The sequence below is a fragment of the Corapipo altera genome, unplaced genomic scaffold (genome assembly GCF_003945725.1).
Source record: "Corapipo altera isolate COAL_440 unplaced genomic scaffold, ASM394572v1 70, whole genome shotgun sequence".
Taxonomy (NCBI): Eukaryota; Metazoa; Chordata; class Aves; order Passeriformes; family Pipridae; genus Corapipo; species Corapipo altera.
In genome coordinates this window covers 7260716-7283497 of record NW_020884911.1, presented here as the reverse complement: position 1 = coordinate 7283497, position 22782 = coordinate 7260716, and the positions used below count along the sequence as shown (strand labels likewise).

At 39.7% G+C, this 22782-nt stretch overlaps 1 protein-coding gene across 12 annotated transcripts in view; it reads left to right on the top strand.

The window, feature by feature from the left end:
- Nucleotides 1-22782, top strand: part of KIF16B (kinesin family member 16B) — a 143157-nt gene that overhangs the window by 76499 nt on the left and 43876 nt on the right. For 7 of the 12 annotated variants that reach the window (XR_003529395.1, XR_003529396.1, XR_003529397.1 and 4 more), the window contains exons 18-24: nucleotides 5924-5956; nucleotides 6302-6355; nucleotides 7749-9104; nucleotides 12555-12713; nucleotides 14824-14929; nucleotides 15473-15523; nucleotides 22210-22332. Coding sequence is in view for 9 of the 12 variants with exons in the window: in XM_027653824.1 (XP_027509625.1) it covers nucleotides 5924-5956; nucleotides 6302-6355; nucleotides 7749-9104; nucleotides 12555-12713; nucleotides 14824-14929; nucleotides 15473-15523; nucleotides 22210-22332 (1882 nt within the window). In the remaining 3 variants the exon portion in view is untranslated. Of the gene's footprint in view, nucleotides 1-5923; nucleotides 5957-6301; nucleotides 6356-7748; nucleotides 9105-12554; nucleotides 12714-14823; nucleotides 14930-15472; nucleotides 15524-16503; nucleotides 20675-22162; nucleotides 22333-22782 lie in introns of those variants that run through there. The other 5 variants (XM_027653818.1, XM_027653820.1, XM_027653827.1 and 2 more) reach the window with 4 other exon arrangements.

Sequence of the window (22782 nt, the reverse complement as noted above, 5' to 3'; positions counted from 1 at the left end):
TCTTGAAGGGACCTCCAGGTCATACTCACAAGAAGAGCACAATGAGTACCATGACCAGGACTAGGGGTACCCTACCTCTAACCAGGTGGAGGAGAGGGACAATCGAGTCTATTGGACAGTGTGGGTTTGGTGGCCTGGCACATCAGAACCACAAAGATATAAGGCCTTAGTGGACACCGGCGCACAATGTACTTTAATGCCGTCAAGATACATAGGGGCAGAATCCATCTCCATTTCTGGGGTAACAGGGGGATCCCAACAGCTGACTGTACTGGAAGCTGAAGTGAGCCTGACTGGGAAGGAATGGCACAGACACCCCATCGTGACTGGCCCAGAGGCCCCGTGCATCCTTGGCATAGATTACCTGAGGAATGGGTATTTCAAAGACCCAAAAGGACTTCATTGGGCTTTTGGCATAGCTACTGTGGAGACAGAGGAAATTAGACAGTTGGACATGTTGCCTGGTCTCTCAGAGGACCCCTCTGCTGTGGGACTGCTGAAGGTTGAAGAACAATTGGTACCGATAGCCACAGCAACAGTGCACCGTCGGCAATACCGCACCGACCGAGACTCTGTGACTCCTATACATAAGATGATCCGTGACCTGGAGACCCAGGGGGTGGTCAGCAAGACTCGCTCACCCTTTAATAGCCCTATATGGCCAGTGTGTAAGTCCAGCGGAGAGAGGAGGCTGACAGTGGATTACCAAGGACTCAGTGAAGTCACACCACCCCTGAGTGCTGCTGTCCCGGACATGCTGGAGCTCCAGTACGAGCTGGAGTCCAAGGCAGCCAAGTGGTACGCCACCATTGACATTGCCAATGCCTTTTTCTCCATTCCTTTGGCAGTGGAGTGCAGACCACAATTTGCTTTCACTTGTGCAGTACACCTGGAATCAACTGCCTCAGGGGTGGAAACACAGTCCCAGCATTTGCCATGGACTGATCCAGACTGCACTGGAAGAGGACGAGGCTCCAGAACATCAGCAGTACATTGATGACATCATTGTATGGGGGAACACAGCGGGGGAAGTCTTCGAGAAGGGAGAGAAGATAATCCAGATTCTCCTAAGAGCTGGTTTTGCCATTAAACGGAGTAAGGTCAAGGGACCTGCTCAGGAAATTCAGTTCCTAGGAGTGAAGTGGCAAGATGGACGCCACTTAATTCCAATGGAGTTGATTAACAAAATAGCAACCATGTCCCCACCAACCAGCAAGAAGGAAACACAGGGTTTCCTAGGCGCTGTGGGCTTTTGGAGGATGCACATCCCCGAGTACAGTCAGATTGTAAGCCCTCTCTACCTTGTGACACGGAAGAAAAATGATTTCCAGTGGGGCCCTGAACAACAACAAACCTTTGAACAAATTAAACAGGAGATTGCCCATGCGGTAGCCCTTGGGCCAGTAAGGACAGGACAGGATGTGAAGAACGTGCTCTACACTGCAGCCGGGAAGAATGGCCCTTCCTGGAACCTCTGGCAGAAGGTGCCTGGGGAGACCCGAGGACAACCGCTGGGATTCTGGAGTTGGGGATACAAAGGATCTGAAACCAGCTATACACCAACTGAGAAAGAGATCCTGGCTGCTTATGAAGGAGTTCGAGCTGCTTCAGAAGTGATCGGCACCAAAGTGCAGCTCCTCGTGGCACCCCGACTACCAGTGCTGGGCTGGATGTTCAAGGCAAGAGTTCCTTCTACACATCACGCCACCGATGCCACATGGAGTAAGTGGATCGCTCTGATCACACAGCAAACCCGGATAGGGAATCCTAATCGCCCTGGGATCCTGGAAATTATCACCAATTGGCCCGAAGGTGAGAGTTTCGAACTATCCTCTGAAGAAGAAGAGGAGCCGGTGACACGGGCTGAGGAGGCCCCACCATATGACAAGCTACCAGCAGATGAAAGGCAATATGCGCTCTTCATGGATGGCTCCTGTCACATTGTAGGGACAAACCGAAAATGGAAGGCAGCCGTATGGAGTCCCACACAGCGAGTTGCAGAAGTGACCGAAGGACAAGGCGGGTCAAGTCAGTTTACAGAGCTGAAAGCCGTTCAGTTGGCTTTGGATATAGCTGAACGAGAGAAATGGCCAAGACTCTATCTCTACACTGACTCATGGATGGTGGCCAATGCTCTGTGGGGATGGCTGGAGTGATGGAAAAAGGCCAACTGGCAGCGCCAAGGGAAACCCATCTGGGCGGCAGAGATGTGGCAGGACATCACTGGCCAGATAGAGAAGCTGAGTGTGAAAGTCGGTCACGTAGATGCTCATGTACGCAAGAAACAGGCTAATGAGGAGCATCGTATCAATGAGCAGGCGGACCAAGCTACCAGGATTAAAGTCTCTCAGGTAGATCTGGATTGGCAGCACAAAGGAGAATTATTTCTGGCTCGATGGGCCCATGACGCCTCCGGTCACCAGGGGAGAGATGCAACATACAGATGGGCTCGTGACCGAGGGGTGGACTTAACCAAGGACATTGTCTCACAGGTCATCCATGACTGTGAGACATGTGCTGCCATCAAGCAGGCCAAGTGGGTGAAGCCTCTATGGTATGGTGGACGGTGGTCAAAGTACAGGTATGGGGAAGCCTGGCAAGTTGACTACATCACGCTCCCCAAAACCTGCCAAGGCAAGCGCTACGTACTGACCATGATAGAAGGAAGTACTGGATGGCTGGAGACATACCCCGTGCTTCATGCCACTGCCTGGAATACCATCCTGGGTCTGGAAAAACAAGTCCTGTGGCGACACGGCACCCCGGAGAGAATTGAGTCTGATAATGGGACCCATTTCAAGAATGGCCTCTGTCATGGTTTGAGATACCCCAAAATCCTAATTCCCTAGTCCTAACCCCCCCACACATCTCAGCTTAATGTGGGATGATTCTTTCCAGACAAAACACGCCAGACTCAGAATGGGGGAAAGAGAATATATTACAATGACTGTACAAATAAATATCATAATACATTATACACATGATCACGACTCTCTCTACCATGACATATAGTATTTACAATGGATCAGATCTCTTCTCCCCTCCAAATAAAAGTCCAGGAGGGAAAAAAAAGACAGATCCCTTCCAGTATCAAAGCAGGAGAATCTTCTACAGCAGCAGTCATCTGTCCTCTCCACATGTAGCAGCTGATAGCTGGATTTCTGCCAGCACTCACGAGGGTGTGCTCCCTGCCAAGATCCCTTGGTCCCGTCGCCTTTCAAGCGAGGGGTCTTCCTCCGTGGACTACGTCACCCCAGACAAAGGTCGTTCCACCATGATCATATCATGATCACAGGGGGCTTCGTGACAGTCTGGTATCTCCAGGAGATTCAAGCTCCTTGCAGGGCCTCTGTACCCTGCTTCAAGAGGGCTACCACCTCGGTAGCAGTGCGAGGGGGGGGAAAAACCAAGGTCAACCCCCTCTGCATTCCTCTCCGTCCCAGTCCAGCTTCCCAGGACACTCTGAGTTTCTCAACTCTTCTCTGCAGTGCATGTTGCACTTCAAGGCTCTTTCAAGTAAGAGTCTGTCATCTTCCTCCTTTCCAGGAGGTCTCAAAGGAGTTTGGGGGGGTCTGGTACAGTTCTTACCCCCAAAAACTCTGTCTCTCAGCTGCTGGCTCTCTTTTTCCCAGCTCTCCTTCCAGGAGTCCTCTCTGCAGTGCTGCATGTTGTTTCTGCTACTTCTCCGGTTCGGGTCTTATCAGTTGGCTTTTAACCATAACCTCTAGACGCTGCCGCCACTTCTGCTCTGTCTCTGCTCACTCACAGCAGAAAAACATCCCCCAGCTCACAGCTACAGACACATAGTCCAGTTTAACACTGTTTCAAGTCTCAGTAGCCCCCAACTGAGGCTGGGGGGGGGGGGGGGGCAGAGGCTCCCCCAGAGGACTCCTGCCCTCTCCTCATGGCTCCTACAACATGGCTACCACTTCTACAACCAAACTGCAACTCGTCTCTTCCGGTCAGCTTGTGGAATGTTTACATTTTGCAGGAACATCCATTGGACAAGACTTCAAAACTTCCAGGGGTTTCCACCCCTTGGGGTTTTACCATTTTTTAGCCTCTGGGGGAAAACAAGATTTAAACCACTACAGCCTCGTAGACACCTGGGCCAAAGAGCACGGCATTGAGTGGATGTATCATATCCCCTACCATGCACCAGCGACTGGAAAAGTTGAGCGGTGCAACGGACTGCTGAAAACCACCCTGAAGGCACTGTGTGGGAAGACTCTCAGACACTGGGAGCTGCATTTAGCAAAGACCACCTGGTTGGTCAACACCCGAGGCTCCATCAATCGAGCTGGCCCTGCCCAATCAGAACCTTTGCATACTGTAGATGGAGATAAAGTCCCCGTGGTGCATATGAGAGGAATGTTAGGGAAGACTGTTTGGATTAGTCCCACCTCAAGCAAAGGCAAACCCATCCGAGGGATTGTTTTTGCTCAAGGACCTGGTTTCACCTGGTGGGAAATGCAAAAAGATGGGGAGACACATTGTGTACCACAAGGGGACCTAATTTTGAGTGAGAATGGTCTGTAATGTTTCATTTTATATATATATATATATGTGTATAGAGTTTTAAGGAGACATAGTTTTTAAGGGGGTTAATTTGGGCATGACATGGATGGCATAGAATAAGGGGTGAATAATGTCCTAGTTAGAACAGCTGGGACCGATTCATCACTGGATGGGTGTAGCCCAAACCTGTGTATTCTATAGCCTTCCATGCCATTTCCCAGAAACTGTTGTCAGTAGAGACCTGCGAGGTGGGGGGGATGTTCCTGTCCTCATGCCCTTTTATGGAATTCCCCACTCTGAGGGAAGGACTGAGCATCCTTTTATGGAATTCCCCGCTCTGAGGGAGGGACTGAGCATTGCTGCCTGAGCTGGAGAATATATAAACCTGGAGTTTCAGAACCTTTCCACCGCTCGTGGGATCCAGAGGAGGACTGCAGCTCACTGCTTTCGGCCGGACTGCAGCAACTCTCCCACCGGCAGGTTCTTCCCCTCTCCCTTTGCTTTGGACTAAGGGGGGGGGGCCCAGGGAGCACCGCTTTGTTTGTGCCCCGGGGTGCTGGGTTGTACATTTGGGCTTTGTGGGTTAGGGCCGGTTGCTTGTCTGTGTGGTCGTACTTTTTGTATTATTTTATTAAATTGTTATTCTGACTTGTAATCTCTCTTTTGAGTTGGGTTGGTTTCCCCTGCTGGTTAACTTTTAAACCAGCACACCTCCACATCCTTAAACTGTAACAAGCCTGAAATAAATTAATATTTGTGTATTTCGTTGAATAATTTAGTTCATATATAGGTTCTCTCTGCCATTTTTAATATTTATTGGGAATAACTTCCTTAAGTAAATCTTTTAAAGGAAATTAAAATAAGAAAAATATTTCCGTACAACTGTAATAAAAGCTGATATTAAAAATTACCTAAAATACTCTCCTATGATTAGTCAGATCCTTATCAAACTAAATACATTAAAATCTCAAAATATTTTAAATAAATGGATTTTAATTCTGTTCAGTGCTTAAATGTTTCACTTTGGGATTTTTCAACCCCACTGATTACATCCTAGGAATGTTTTGGAATTTTCTTTTTCTTGGAAGGAAAAGGAAGAACTGCAGGCATCCACTTGTAGTTTTGTAGCGCTTTCCCTTCTCTGAAAATGGCCAAATTAATAAATCATAGGATGATGAGCATAATTTTAACTATCACTGGCATCTGAAAAATGTGCTTAGAAAGAATAATTATTTAAGTTTTACTTCTGAGCTGTAATGTGATGAATGTTCTATGATTCTAACCAATTTAACCTCTAATAAAACAACCTGTTGTTGATTTTGAAGTATTCTGTACTGCTAATATATTTTTTGTATCAATTCCTTTCTCAACTGATTGCTCTGTTTCCCCCTGCCTCCCATGGCAGTCTTTTCCCTGTAAAAGGACCGATCTGTCTAAGGTAGAGAAATTAAATTTCTATATATTGATTGCCATGTCTGCATGTAGTTAACTCAAGAGGCTATGCTAATCATTTTTATGTCTCTTCAAACTTTCCCTTTTAAATTTATTTTTTCCTCAGAAATTAATTTATTTTTCTGTTTATACTCATGTCAGGACAGCATGATATCTAATTTGTAACCCTAATGAAGGAACTATTTTCTGTTCTTGTAGAAAGTAGTTTTATGAAACTTCTTTTGTATCATTGTTATCATCTTCTAAACAGAGATTGAACTGCATCATATCTTCCTACTTTTGTGACATTCAGGAAATAACCTTTTAACTGTATTCTTTTTTTTTAAATCAGGCTAGAATTTGAGAGACAACAACGAGAGGAGCTTGAAAAATTAGAAAGTAAAAGGTAACATTATTCTCTGTGGTATTTGTGTGTATCTGTATGTACACATTATAGACTCATTTAAATCACTGCTTTGTCATGATGTTACTCAGCAAGCAGAGGACCCTGAATAGATGAACTGTAGCTAATTGTGATTTTTATAAGCAAAGAAACTCTGGAACGCAAAGATATGAGGAGGATAGATTATACAAATCTAATATATTACCTTTGTTCTTAATTTTTGTGGTGTTGTTTTAAAGGACAGCAAATTACATTATTTATTGAGTTTGTTTGGTTTTTTTTTTGTTCAGCTACCTTTAGATTAATTTGAGATAGCAAAAACTCACATGTTGCACTCTACTTCTCTTACATAAAACTGTGGTGTGGAACGGACATACTAATAATGCTTATCAGAACATTATTTGGGTATCAGTCTGAAGTACAGAGGAAAGCATTGTTGTCAGCTGGCAAACTGAGCTGACTATTTTGGCACTCATATCTGCTAAGATTTTGGAGGTGATAGCTTGGACCTTGTTGCAGATTCCAGTACTGATTAGATTCATACAATGAAAACCATTCTGCCATCTCAGCCCTAGATGGCTTGTTCCATTTTGAAAGAGCTCTTTATATAGTTGGACTAGGTGAATTAAACTCAGAAAACCCCTGAAACTCTGAAGCACTAAAAGATGCTGTTCAACAATTGATGCAACATAGGATGACTGATATTTATCCCTTTTGTTATGTTCATGGGATTTGAATTCAGATTGTGCTGAAATTGGTTTGCTTGTGATTTAATTTATCTGACTTTAACTTCTCACAAAAGAACCAGCTGACTTGCAGGTTGTCTCTACTTGTATTATGGGGACAATGGGGCCTTCAAGTCTGTCCATATTTGGAATGCGCTTAGAACCTTTAAAAGAGAGATTACACAGGACATAGTAATTTGTCTTATATGTTATAATCTGTTTATTGATAATTCAGTCGGGATCAGAGAAGGCATTGTTTTAATTCATCTGTTGGCTTAAATTTGGTAAGGCAAATTGCTGATCAAGTCCTTTTATACGAGTTTGTGTGTATGAGAATGTATATATAAATACCTATATTTATTCTTCACTGTGTGCATGGATATGCTCTATCAATATTTTTATTAGATTTGGCAGAACTAATAAAGTCTTAATTTTCTACTAACAAAAGTGCTATGTAGCGTGTCTTCCTATAACTTTATATATCCACAACTTTTTATGTTGACACAGACTATATGAGTATCTTTTCCATTTGTTTCGTGCATTGAGTCACTTCCAAGCAGTGTAAGATCTCAGCCTGTGGCAAAACAAAACTATTAAAGAAAGAAATGGTTATATATACTGGAAAATCCTAGACCAAACCTTTTTAACTTCATGCAAATGTTTTACTGCAGGAAACAAATAGAAGAGATGGAAGAAAAACAAAGATCTGACAAAGCAGAACTCGTAAGAATGCAGCAAGAAGTAGAGTCACAGCGAAAAGAGACAGAGATAGTTCAGCTGCAAATTCGAAAACAGGAGGAGAGTCTGAAACGGAGAAGTGTTCACATTGAGAGCAGGTTAAAGGATTTGCTGGCTGAAAAAGAGAAATTTGAAGAAGAGAGATTACGGGAACAACAGGAGATAGAGCTTCAAAAGAAAAAGCATCAGGAAGAAATTTTTGCCCGGGTCAAAGAGGAGTTGCAGCGACTACAAGAGCTTAATCATAATGAAAAAGCAGAGAAAATGCAGATTTTTCGTGAACTAGAAAGACTTAAAAAGGAAAAAGATGAGCAATATGTTAAGCTGGAGTCAGAAAAAAAAAGACTTGAAGAACAGGAAAGAGAGCAGGTGATGCTTGTGGCTCATCTAGAGGAACAGCTTCGAGAGAAACAGGTCATGATAGACCTCCTGAAGAGAGGGGATGTGCAGAGAGTTGAAGAAGAGAGAAGAGACCTGGAAGATATTAGAGAATCTCTATTGAAAGTCAAGGAAGCCCGCTCTGAAGGTGATGAAAACCATGAGGATTTAGAAAAAGCACAGCATGATTTTGTAGAGTTCAAAAGGAAACAGCTGGAGCGATTGACTATTTTGGAAAAAGATTTAGTTCAGCAAATGGATCACCTAGAAAAGGAAATAGCAGATGAAAAAGGAGCTCTGGAGCACTTAAAATTTGCACATGAAGAACATTTAAATCTCAAGGGAGATGATGAAAACTCTGTGGATCCCATACTCAGAGCTGAAGAAGTTGACAAGATAAAGCCAGTGGAGTACAGGCTCCAATCTAAAGTATGCCAGCTTGAGTACCTGAAGAGTAATCATTTGCCAGCTCTGCTGGAAGAAAAACAAAGAGCTTCTGAAGTCCTTGATAGGGGCTTGTTAGGGTTAGATAATACTCTCTATCAAATAGAGAAAGAAATAGAAGAAAAAGAAGAGAAGCTTGCCCAGTATAGAGCCAGCACAAATCAGCTGGAGCAGCTTCAAGAAACCTTTGAATTCACAGCCAATGTAGCTCGTCAGGAAGAAAAGGTTCGGAAAAAGGAAAAAGAAATCCTTGAATCAAGGGAAAAGCAGCAGAGAGAGGCTCTGGAGCAGGCTGTTGCTAAGTTAGAAAGGAGGCATTCAGCTTTACAGCGTCGTTCGACGATAGACTTTGAAATCGAAGAGCAGAGACAGAAGCTGGCCACCCTGAACAACAGCTGCAGTGAGCAGGCAGGGCTGCAGGCCAGTCTGGAGGCTCAGCAGAAAGCCCTCGAGCAAGACCGAGAACGGTGAGTCCTGTGGTGGCTTCCATTGATTAGAACCTTCCCAGAGAAGGTGAATCATTTTATACTTTAGATGTTGAGAACATGACTTGTTCTGTGTCCCAGTATTTGAGTTTCTTTGTGAGTTTCGAGTAGTTTACCCAGAATTGAAACTCTGCGTTGTTTTTCAAAAGATTCTTGCTCACTCATCGATTTCTCTTGTGTTCAGAGACTTATCCTGTCCTCAGCAGGATATTATTTGCATTAGCCAGCACAGTACTTTAAATTGTTTTACAAAGCTCAGACAACCTCATGTTCTGCCCTTACAAAAAACGGACCATCTAACAACTTTTTTTTCTTAAAATATTTCTGTATAGCATTTTGTTTCTTTTTTAGTAACAAGTCAGATGTTTGTTCAGGGTTGGAAATGAATAGTTACAGTAGAACCTGCCAACTGTCTCTCTCAACTAGTGATGTACTTCTGGAACACTTCTGGTATGCAGAGTAAACAGGGGTAATATTTAATTTTTTTGTTACTGGTTTCAGGGTTAAATAAAAATAAACTAGCCATATATCTATGTAAAGTTTGATGATGCTTTTGAAGGTTATTGGAAAATACACAGAGGCTTTAATACTGCCCCTGTGTGATGACAACTCCTTCTAGGTACAGAAGCAATGTCATCAGTTATACACATGATATCTGGTAACATGACGTTCAGCCCAAGTATGGGAAACTCAGACAAAAGCGATTCAGGTAGGGAAGGATCTTTCTGTATGGAAGAAGAGGAAAAAAATCTTTTGTTTCATTTTTGACCTGAGTGAAAATCCACTGGGATTAATGCATTTAGTCCCTGCAGTACAGAAAGAGGGCAGAATTGTAATTTTTAAATGTTTTATCTGATTTACTAATACTGAAGCTTTAAAACCTGTGAATATTGGTGAAACAATGAAGTGGGTTTTTTCTTGAGGTACCATTTGTCATTTGCTTTTTTAATATTTCACTGATTATGTGAATCCTCCTTCATAAGCCCTTGAAACAGATGGGTTGATTTAAAAAAAACTATGAAAACAAACTTGCCTATAGCCATATTGAAGAGCTCTTCTGTATTGCTTTCCAGTTAAACCATTATCAGAAGAGAATAGTTGCTTTCAGTACACTATGTAGAGATGACTTTTTCAACATTTATAGCTACATTGTTTGGATTTTAGTTAAGCATTTTCAATACTGATTTATCATTTTGTAGTGGATATTGCCATTATTTTCCATAATTGTCTTGGACATAAAATCTCTTTTTCTACACTAAGCACCTCACTTGACTAAAGTGAACCATAAACAACTGGAGGTTCCACAGAAATAGACAGCTTAGTTAGCCCTCAAGAGTTTGCTGGGTTGTGTGATAAGTGAAAAAGTATATTGAAAGCTAGAAGACTGAGGTTTGGAAAAGACACCAAGGAAGTGAAAAAATATTTTTTTCCTTGTTTTTTTCTTGTTTACTTCAAAGTTCTGTTGTACAAGCTAAATAAAACTTTGAAGTCTTTCAGTGAATAGCCCGTGGGCCTGAATAATTCAATTCAGAATGTTTTTGTGAATGTTGAGGCAGAAGAAAAATCTTAAAATATGTGATAGTGTGTTAAACATTTCAGGTCACTTATTGCTCTTGTGTTTGAGTTTACGCTGCACAGTACATGATGCCAGAGTAAGCATATGAATTACATATGTTTCTTACTGTTTATCTAGATCCCATTATGTGATGATATGCTCTAGTTCAGTGTTAAGTCTCTAAAAATGTTTAAGTGTAATATTCATTTGATATGCTGCAAGACTATAATTTCATCATACCTGGATAAAATGTTTTTTTTCAGTTTGAATCCTGTATAAGCTCAAATTCTTTCATCTACAGGGATGACCCACGAAAAGATAATTTGAAGTGAACTTATATTGGGATATTGGATACACATTTTATCTTTACTGGCAGAGGTTTGGGGCAATAGAATGAACTTAGAGTCATCTTTAGAGTCATCTTTGAGGCAATGGGATGCATCACTCACAAGTGGCAAGGTGCAGTTTACAGTTTTTACTGGTGGATGCATCACAAGACTGACTAAGCTCATAGCTATAAAAAGTGTTATCTTTTCATATTAGGATGTTTACAAACCAAGAGATAAGCTTTGTTCCTTTAATATAATTCTAATTTTTGTGGTTAAATTGATTTTCCATAGATGCAAACACTCTCCTATACCCAGCAGCCATCTCCCATCCACTTCCCCTCAGGACACAAGATTGTTTTGCTGCTAATCAAAAGAAACAGATGGCTTTTGGCAGTGCTGCAAAAAGTACTCTACAAATGAAGTAACAATTCAGCCTAAGCCTCAGCATTCATAATCTCTTTAATTTTCTTTTAACCCCCAGGATGAAATAAAGTAGTTGGAGCACTGTACTTCAATTTGGATATATACAATTGTAGGCGAAGTGGTAGAATCCCAGCTTTGCATAGTTTCCCCTGTTTTTTCAGGAATTTTTTCTCTTTTATTATTTGATTTTTAAGTAATCTCTAGAAAAACAATAACCTTTAGAGACAAAAATTGTAATGAAAATGAGGGAGATTATTACTGTGTTACTAATCTAATCTCAGCTACATTGCAAGTGAAAAGGGTGTTCTGCAGTTTACTTTATTATCATACAGTTTATTTTGACTAACTGATAAATAAAGACTAACTGATAAAGCAAGAAGTGCTTTTTATTTCATACAAAATGCCTCAGACATTTTCAGTCAAAAAAAGAGTACCTAATTTTACGTATTGTATTCTGTGCATAAATGTGGCTGAATGAAATTTATTTGTTAGGAAAAGCAAGAAATCATTCAAAAGATGATTTATTAGGTGCATATATAAAATAAGTACTAGATGTTTTATTTTACAAGTAAATTTTCAAAAATATATATACAAATGGAATAACTGGAAAATAAAATTTATATATATAGTACAGAATTTTAAAGATTTCCTTACAATATGTTTTGCCATGTCAGTGTCTTAGGTATTCTTTGGGGTTTTGTATTAGTGCTTAGTATTTCAAGTTTTTAATTTTTTTCCCCTTCATGTCCTCATTTACTTCACACTGGAAGGTAATAAATGAGGTCACTGATAGAGTTCTGGAAAGAGGAACATTTATTCAAGTGATTCCAATAGATAGGTTAGGTCTTATGAGTTAATATTTAATGTGGTGAGTTAGATACCTTTTGCACTGGAAGTTACTGGAGTTGTTTTATTCAACTTAATAATGCTGTTGGAACATGGTTTAAAGCTGTCTCTTTTCCTTTCTAAATATGCTTAAAGAACTATTATGATTTTTAGACCTTCATAAATATTAATACCTACAATCTTACATACATGTACAGTTTAAGTACATTACTTCCCATCAGAACTATGAAAATCAACTCTAAACCAAAGCAAATTACATCTTAAGATCTTTTTTTGTAGCCTGGACCAGGAAATTCAGCAGCTGAAGCAAAAAATATACGAGGGTGATGGTGCTCAGAAAGGAAACCATGGAACACTGGAAGAGAGACTCTCCCATAGCACTTCCCCTAGCAGCCCAACAAAGCCACAGCCACCCTCTGCTCCTCTGGTTGATGACAGGTAGGTAACCTGCTTCCTGCAATGTTTTGGTAGGAATACAAGCAAAAGCTTTTGAAAAGAAATATTTTGAAAGACCGTTCTGGTTTTATTTAAGTACTGTAATTGTACTGATGGTAGTTCGCCTAGTTCCCAACAGTGCAATACAAACTCGTGAAATTTAGCATGGAGTGCAAGGCCCCCATGTTTCCAGACTTCAGGTGCAATTCCATCAACCCCAGCTTCCTTGCCAATTTTCACCTGCTGTATGGCCTTAAGGGTTTCTCCTAAATTGAGGGCAGTATCCAATTCATACTTCACCGGTTGTTGTGTGATGAACTGAATAGCTGAGTCTTGGACTACGCAGCTAGTACTGAAAAGAGTCTGAAAGTGTTGCTTTATGCTGATGACGCCGCCCTTGTCGCCCACACAGAAGCAGCTCTGCAACATTTAACATCCTGCTTTGCAGATGCTGCTGAGCTCTTTGGGCTGGAAGTCACCTTAAAGAAGACAGAAGTTCTCTATCAACCAGCACCTCAGAAGTCTTCCATCATCCCTATATCACCATTGGCAAATCAGTGCTCAAATCAGTCCAGCAGTTTAATTACCTAGGTAGCCTCATCTCCTCAGATGGTAAGATTGACGGAGAGATAGACAACAGGTTAGCAAAGGCATACAGTGCCTTCGGAAAGCTTCATAAAAGAGTTTGGCGAAATAAACACCTGAAGAAAAATACAAAGTTCAGGGTTTACAGAGCCATAGTGCTGTCTACTCTCTTATATGGATCCGAATCATGGGTCATCTGCCGCCACCACCTGTGACTCCTAGAACGCTTCCATCAACGCTGTCTCTGTACAATCCTAAACATCCACTGGTCAGATTATGTGACTAACACGTCTGTTCTAGAACAGGCAGCAGTTATGAGTAGTGAGGCCATGTTGCTGAGAACACAGCTGCGCTGGGCAGGGCACGTCTCAAGGATGAAGGACTACTGCCTCCCTAAGATCTTGCTTTATGGTGAACTTGCCACTGGCTGCCGCATGAGAGGAGCCCCGAAGAGAAGATACAAGGACTCCCTGAAACAACATCTCAGCCTTGACCATATTGATCAACATAACTGGTCTACTCTGGCCTCCAATCGGGAGCTCTGGAGACACACTATTTGTAACGCTACTGATGCCTTTGAGAAAGCACGCAGGATCACTCTTGAGGAGAAAAGACAACGCAGAAAGAACCGTGTCTTGCTGAATTTACCACCTAAGGAGTCCTCCTGCTGTGCCTTTTGCAACCAGACGTGCCTGTCTTGTATTGGCCTTTTTAGCCACCAGCGTGCTTGTAACAAACATGGGTAAAGCCCTTCCCAAATCTTCGTTCGCGAAGCCCAACCATGATGTAATTGTACTGAAGAACTAGTCTGGAAATAGAATTTGTGTACTGTATTCTACTATGAATGACCAACAGCCTAATCTGTTGTTCCTGTGCAGTTTGTTTTAGAATAGAGGGTTGGGAAACTGTAGGCTAAAATGTATTTAAGTTGTTTTTGTGTTTACAGTTACTTGTCTGTATGGTTTTGCTTCATATACACTTAAGGCAACAAAGTAAATTAAATTATCCTAAACCTTTTTTAATAGGGCGGCTGCCTGGTATCACTAAAATCTGTTTCATCTGTTCTTGTTACATTTACATGTGCAGTTGTTGATAATCAGCTCTTGGAACGTTCCTTCTGTTTGAAAACCAAACCTTTGTTAGCCCAAGTTGCTGATATCACAGCGGTGATAAATGCAAACCGTGAAGTTACTGAAGATGCAACCCCAGCCTTCTTGTTCTCCTTCATCACTCTTAGTCCCACTGCCACTTATATGTAGAACTGTACACGTAGCAGTGGCTTAACCTGTGGTCCAATAATTTGCCTAATTGTGATAATAAATTGCTAACCTTTGCCTGTTGGAGAAACACTCACTCAAAAGTCTGTGTTCCTTACAGAGGGATAAAACTGGTCTAACATTAAGCCTGCTAATTAAGAGTTGTGCAGTACTTAGTATTAGAAGCATTTCAAAGAGCTCTTTAGTCTGTCTTAACTTTTATGTAAAATACACTCTTTTTACACATACACATTTTCTTCTGTATCTTGAAGGATAAATGCCTTTATTGAACAAGAAGTGCAGAGAAGGCTCCAGAATATTCATCATAAAACTGAGGATAATGATGTTAGTGTGGCCTTGCCTACAGAAAGTTTAAAGGTGAGTAGAGATGGGTAGGAAATCCTGACCTTTAATGTACTATGTGAAACCACTGATTTAGTTTTGTTTTTCAATAAGTTTTATGTTTTCCTATGTTTACTTAGTTTTAATTTACCCAAAAAGTAAACAGTAAATCAGGGATATCAGTTTTTAGATTTTGATCATCTTTTTATTTCCAGCAACTGGTTTACGTTGTATTCTGTGGCGTTTTTGGCAGGGAATAATGTGTAAATGGCAATAGGAAGTTTTCAGATAAAATAAAAATCTTCATTTTATGTCAGGAAAAAATGTGTTGATAAAAATGAATGTTAATCTGAATGCAACTTTATACATGTAAACAAATGCCCATTCAAAAACTGATGATCTGATTGATCCAAAGACTGGGTTGATTGACTTCTAAGCCAGTGGTTTTCATAAATATTGATAAGAAAATTGTTATTTTTGTCTATTAGAAGGACTGTCTCTTCCTCTGGATACTTTTAAATGAACTTATACAAGAAAGGCACTCTTTTTGATAATCACCTGTACCTTTTTTGTGCTTAGGATAATGAGAGGCTTAATAACGGCACTGTTCAACGGAAGCTGAAGTATGAGGTAGGTCATAATTTGTCAGAATGAAATGGTAAATTATGGCATGCCCTGTAATTAAAATTCTTAATGTTTAGGTGCGTAATTAGAATTTTGAATTCACAACAAGATTAATGGCTAACAGACACGGCAGTGCATTTTCCCAGCTGGAATTAAAGTGATTTTTTTTTTCAGATTTGATCTAGCTTTTTCCTTATTTGAAGGTGTGGTGTTATTGTGGATCTCTCTCCCTTGTTTTGCCATTATTCTTAATTTGGAACAGTATCCCTTTCCTTATTTTTAGAGGAGAAAAACGTTTATTGAGGAGAGATTGTCTGAATTCAGCATATACTTGACATTTTTGACTCACAATGAACTGCTGTAATGGTGTCTATAATATTAGCACAAACAACCAGGCAAGTTTGCCTGAATCCTGTCATGGAGGATTCGTACACTGTATTTATGTATTTTTAAAGTGAGGCTTAGACACTTCCTACCATATTTGCTTGTCCAACTGTTCCCTGAAACACAGTTATTTACTTGTTTTGGTGAGTAAATCCTAAATACCTTTATGGATTAAACCTTAACAGTGGGAGGGCTGCAGCACTTCAAATTTGGACTTTTTTGGACTTTTACACTATCATTTTTAAGCTGTGTTGGACTTTTTACACTCTCTTGACTAGTACAGGGTTACTTTTTTGTGTATGTGTGGGGAAAATACTGAAAGGGCTTATAAGTTTCTGCATCACCCTTTGACTTTCCTGTGGTTTTTGAGGAAAGCAAATATAAACCAAGTGAAATGGATACTGTACAAAGAAAAAGCAATGGTGGGCTGGGAAGATCAACCATTCCTGAATCAGATCTCAATCACTTCTGTTGAATTTTGTCTTTCTCATTTTGAGAGATTGTACCAATTTTGAATGATTGTTCAAACCTAATCAAAATCAGTCCTCAATTTAAGAAGATTTTACAAGGATGTTTCTGTTTTCTTCTTTTGAAATTTTTAGCAGAAAAGTCAACAGTGGCAGCCACACTATGGCTTTCCATTTCTGTCTAAAGATGCCAATTGTGCTTCTGAGTTGCATGGAGAAAACACAGGAGTAAGAGACCATAAGAAACAGAAGGCATATACAGAGATGCTGGATTTATTTTCCAGTTCTGGAAGAATCTCCTCCTCTTTTACATCAGAGAAAGCATTTCAGAATGAAAGGAGTAATTCTGAACAGGAGAGCTTTGCTTGTCATTGTGACATTAAAAGTAGTTTAATTCACTCTAAAAATACTAATACTTTAAAGAGTAAAAATGTTTCTTATCAGAATGTTTTATCTACTTCTTTACAAAGTCCTGACTTTAATAATGTGGCTTATTCACTCCGCAAGGTTGAAAATTTCAGTCATTTTGACGATAAAATAATTACTTCTTCAGATTGTGACAGCTCAAGAACTGAATCTGATTGTTCCCACTCGAAACAGCTGTCTCCTGTAGGATCCTTAATGCGTGCTAATGAGCAGACTGGCTTTAACAATGTATCATGCCTTCTCTTTCCTCAGTCTAATATACATTCTGAAACAAAAACTTATAAAGGAAACAACCCATTAAATGCAGTGTACCCGACAGTTGAAGACCAGTCTAGTAATTCCCAGCTTCCAACACAAAAAACCTTTGATTTGACCCCTTTTAAGTCAATAGTTTCTCATTTTAATGCGAGACTAGAACACACTACCAGTTTGGGGTCTCTTGTTAGTAAGCTTTCCTGCCTTTGCAAAAATACTAGTCAGCTGCTCCACGGTGGAGTGGTTTCCAGACAAATCAAGGAGTTGGGAAGTTTGTGTGACAGAAATGAGAGGTGTACACAAGCAGTATCATTAATAAAAAATCTGCCATTTATAAGGAACTTGCAAGTAAATGTATTCTTCAAGTCAGATGTGAATCAAGACATGTCTCACACTACTGATGACACCAAAGCTCATACTGAAAATGTCATTCAGACTGTGTCTCCTGTGCAAGAGGCTGTCACAGTATGTGTGAGCTCAGAGATCTCGGATACCTGTACGAGAAAACCCCTTGAAGGATTTACATACTGTAGTAAAAATGAAGAGCTGGAAAACACTTTTGTGTTAAGACAGAACTTTGTGCATTTTCCTGATGTCTTTTTGAAGCTTCAAGTCTGTTCCCTGGAAAAAGTACTGGAATTTTTGACCTGTGCTTTACCTCAGATTTCTGTTAGGATGGAGGAGTTGAAAGGTATCTACTGGCTTGCTGTTGGCAATTGCAAAAAACCTGACCCAGATCCTGCTTGCTTGCTTTTGTTCAGCTCCATTCTGTATGTTGTTGTTTCATCAGCTGAACGAGACACCTACCAGAGTTCCTTGGCACTGCTTTGTGAGGTCCCTAGTGACTCTATAAAGGAGATTGAAGTTGGCTTTGCTGGACAGAGTATTAATCTTCTGTGTTCTGCTGAAGATGGTTTACTCACAATATTTACCTATAACAAGCACATCACTCAAAGAATTTGCCACGACATAATGAGCATTTTGATTTCTGCAGTGGATGATGATGCTTATTTAAATCACCAGCTCTTGAAAGATGATTTGATTCAGATTTCACTTAACTGGACTTCAGATGTAAATGACTTGGTTTTTTCAAACGGAGTGCGATTATCCTGTAGATTTCAAACTGAGTTAGCTGATCTGGTCTACTTACTCCATGAAAATATGGGAAGTATTAAACCTTCATTAGGTGACATTCGTGTACTGTTATATACCTCAGTGAAAGTAGACTGTGCTGAGCAGACTGTGTATAGAACTCTTGTTCTTACAACTACTCATATAGGTCTCTTAAAGGAAAATCATACCCCCAACATTCGGGATACTTCCTGCCAGCGATCACAGTTTGACACCCTTCAGTTGTACAGTTTGAATGATATCCGATGTGCAATTTTGCCAGACAAAGAGAATTGCACAAAAATTGAACTTGTGTTTTCTAGAAGGAGCAAGGTTGGATCTGATTCAGGAACTGCTTTTTCTAAGTACTGTGAAAAAGAAATAAATACTCAACTGACACTCATCCCATCAATTCTTCAAAGCAGTTTGCATATCCCTTCGGAAATCTGGAAATTAACATTCAGTTCAAGTGAAGAAGCCATTTGGCTAATTATGCATCTGACTAGGTGTTGAAATCCAAATACATTTAGATACATTCAAAATAAGAGGGTAATGAATATTGATAAAATCCTTTTTTGTTTCCTTTTTTTCAATCAACAGACAAAAGGGACCTTTGAGCCTCTAAAGGAATGCCATAAACTGAGTACACACATCCTAGCGATAATAATTATTACTTGAGTGCTTGCTTTTTGTGGGTCTCTGCTATCCTGTACATACATTTCCTTTGGAAAGTGAGGAAATTAAATATTTCTATGTTATGTGGTAGGTGGATGAAAACTATAATTACAGCTCTGCCTTCTGATTTCCATTTTGGCTGTGTTTTCTGGCTTCTTCCATCTACTATCTGTCTTCATTAATGTCTTCTCCATTCCTCCTCGATTGCCTTTTCCTTAATTTTTCTGAGTATCTGTTTTTCATGCCCTTCATTTATTTCGTGCCCTTGATCTCAATCGATATTTCAAAACATCTGCAAATTTTTTTATCTTACATTTCACTGTGTGCTCTTAATACTACAGATGTTTATAGCTTTTATACATGCAATTTTGAGAAGAGTAGATTTGACAATTCTCTCCTGCTTCAGAGTTTTGCATTTAAGGTTGATTGCACTTGCACATCAAAGTTTGTCACAAGTGCAAAAAGAACTGTGCTTTAAATAGCATTTCAACCTTTGGTCATGCTACTGTACCTATGGCAAGAAATGTTTTGGGGTCTGTCATCTGTGTATGTGTTTCTCATGCTGTAAATGGATAGCTGACAGCTGGGGATACAGCCTGACAGTTGGAGTGAGTTTAACTCTAGAGTTCTGTCCGTGCTTAGCCTTACTTTCACCTTTTTACTGCCTGCTTACTAGTGGCGTTGTTGATGCTGTGAGATTGCATCTCTTACAGTCTCTTTAATGCTACATACCAAGAAAGAAGGAAACTATTGAACATTAGTAAAAGATTTCCATTAGTGAAGGCTTAGTACAAGGTTATGTTTTACATGTTACCCTGTCAGATGTTCAAATGATAAATAAGCTGTGTTGTCTCCCATCTTTTGTTTCTTCCCATGTAAAGGGAGCTGAATACCTTTTGAATCCTGTTGCTTGAATATTCCATCTGCCTCGTTTGAGGAAGATGGTTCTTGGCAGAAAAAACAGTGGTATCTAATCTGAAATTCTAAATTCTGTAAGCATATTGCCAGCAGAGGTGCAATCTTCCACTAGACAGAGTTAGACTTCGGTCTCTCTGATGGTATAAGAACATTTCCCATTTGTTTTTACCATATGTTAAGACATGATAATGTAGCTCATATGGGATTTAAAAAGAAATAACTTTCACTGGATGAGGAAGTTATGTCTGGAAGGATGAACGCTGGTTTGGATAGAGAATTATGGGGGTTTTTTACATTACAAAGCTTGCTACTTCCTTAAGGAAGTCCAGAGATGAGCAAAATATGTCACATTATTTTGAGGTACAGTGAGGGGGAGTTAGCAAAGAAAGTGCACACGAATATCTCACAGAATGCGGAGTAGATGGAGCAGTAACCTCGTATCAGTCCTGCTCAGGAGTGGCTCCCTCAGTGACATCATGGAGGCATTTCTTCTGGTCCTTGCCCAAAGTCAACACTGAGTGGCACTATTTGGGAGGACTCTCTTGATCAAGGCTGTTAAAGGAAAGCAATTTCTGCAACCAATTTCTTTTCAGATTATACCCCAAAGTTAAGTGTTTGTGCATATTGTGTTTCCCAATAATGTGTTTTTCCTCTGTTGTGCTTGTTTTCAAATCTAACTCAGTGAATATTCTGCACTTTTATGAAAAAGAACAACTTCACAGCAATATCTTTTATTCTGCTGTAAAGTAAACTTAACATTATGATCATTGTTTATGAATATCAAAAGTATTATTTAATGCATTAGGGTGTGTTTTCCACAACACTTTGTATTTGAAATTGTTTTCCTCTCTGTTATTACCGTTTGTAATAGTTCTGTGGAAATGACTGCCAATAAATTATGTGTTGACAGAGGTGGCTTTAAGAGTGACTTTATGGTTTTATTGTTGTTTTAAAACAGATTATATTGTTGTCAGGGCAATGAACTCCTCTTTTTCCCCAGGAAAGAGTTGCTTACATTCCTATCCTTCTGAAATGAGTTTTAGCTGAAAAACCAGTAATGTTGGGAGTGGTGAAAGAAGGGCAAAGTGGACAGGAGAGAATATTTGTTGTGAAAACAAAGGTCACTACATTTTTTTTCCATTTAAACAAACTTTTTTTATATTTTCTTTAAAAAAAAATAAGAAAAGGAAAAGGGGAGTTTATGGGAAATACCCCCTAGATAAAGCCAGTGGAACAAAAATTCACTTTCTTTGGGTTTTCTTTTTCACTACTTTTAATGCTAATGCTAAGGGAAATGACGTTGTCATTTATAATTGACTAGTAATGAAACAAGTCTCCCCTTCTGGAGAGCTGTGAGGATGCCAAAAGGCTCCCTGGAACAGGCAGAAACATTTATGAAGGAGTTTCAAACTTTTCTCTAACTCCTGCACAGTATCACGCTTACTGCAAGTCACCAAGAGTTGCAACAAAGGACATGTATGTTGAGAATACAGTTATAGGTCAAGTGATGGAGCGCTAAATACAAATACATCAAATACTATCACATATACAAATTTATAAAGTTATAACCATAACTTGAAAGTGATAGTTTTCCAGTCTTTTGTTGTTAAATTGTATTTGTCATGATGATGCTGGTTTTTTTAAGTGCAAGTTCATTAAGGTTTTCAGACCAAATACATTCAATGGAGCAAATGGAGGACTTTCTAAAAGGCAGTTTCTGTACGCTTTCACTCTAAATGCTTATGCTACTTTTGGACACAGTCACTTCAAAGCATTAATGTTTTCAGTTTAAAAAGGTTTTGGTTTTGACATAACTTCAGAGTTATTACAGATTCCATCTGGCTATTGGTCAGAGTAATGGAGCCTCATTGCAAATACCTTTTTAGATTGTTTTGTCCAGACTGTGCATCTAATTTCTGATAATTAGATGTGATTTAAAGAAAATAGTAGGAAACTGTTCTGGCAGTGGATTGCTTATTTAATTATAAAATGAGTTTGGATTTTTAACATCCAAAAGCTTTCTGAATTGCTTAGACCCCTTGCAGCTGCTTTGCGTGATATTGTAAACATGTTTATTATGTAAAGACATACAAAAATTATGGTTGACTGTGAAGGCTTGATTAATATACTTATTTTTTTAAAAGAGGGTTAATACAAAGTCTTCTGCTTTTCCTTGATTTTGATATCTAAGCTGAAAATGCCTTTTCAAAGAAAGGAATATTTTTGAATACAACTTTTATGCATAAAAAAATATTGGGGCTTGCTTAGAAAAGGAGATTCACTTTGTTTTCAAACGGTTACTTCATTTGAGAAATAATTTCTGCCTCATCCATGCTCTCTTTTCCTGCTCTTCTGGCCAAGAACACATCCTTGTTTTTAGTGAAGTTCTTTTCTCTTTTTCCTTATGTAGTGATTTTGGTTTTCCTTTGTTCTCCCTATTTGGTATGCACATGAAAGCGGATGGTCTGTCGTTCACTGGGAGCAAATCCAGACGACCTAAAGGACCCAGTTAAAATTAGTATTCCACGGTATGTCCTCTGTGGGCAGGGAAAGGATGAGCACTATGAGTTTGAAATAAAGGTAAGTGCTTTTCAGTTGCTTTTCTTTAATGTTTTTGTTCCACTGAGTGCAGCTTTTGGTTCTGTTTTTGTTATGAAAGTGTCCTCAATACTGCTAAATAAGAGAGGTTGTGAGAAGACACGTGCAGGACACTATAAAGACAGGTATTTTCCGAGTGGATTGATTGTACAGAGGAGACTGGTGGCCAAACTCTTGGGCTGAGCAGTTCCTAAGCCAATGTCAGTTCAGTTCAAAGTGTTGCAGAGATGAGGATTAAATTCCTATTTTTTATAGGAAAGCCCTTTATTGAGATGCAAATGTCAGGTATGGAAAAAGTTCAGGCTTGAAATATTTACCTGAAATAATGAAAGCATAATTAAAGTATTTTGCACATATGCACAACAAAGACTTAATTCCTTTCAGGCTCTCTTTGTTGTTCTGATACTTCCCACCCTGCATTTCCAAAGTGTC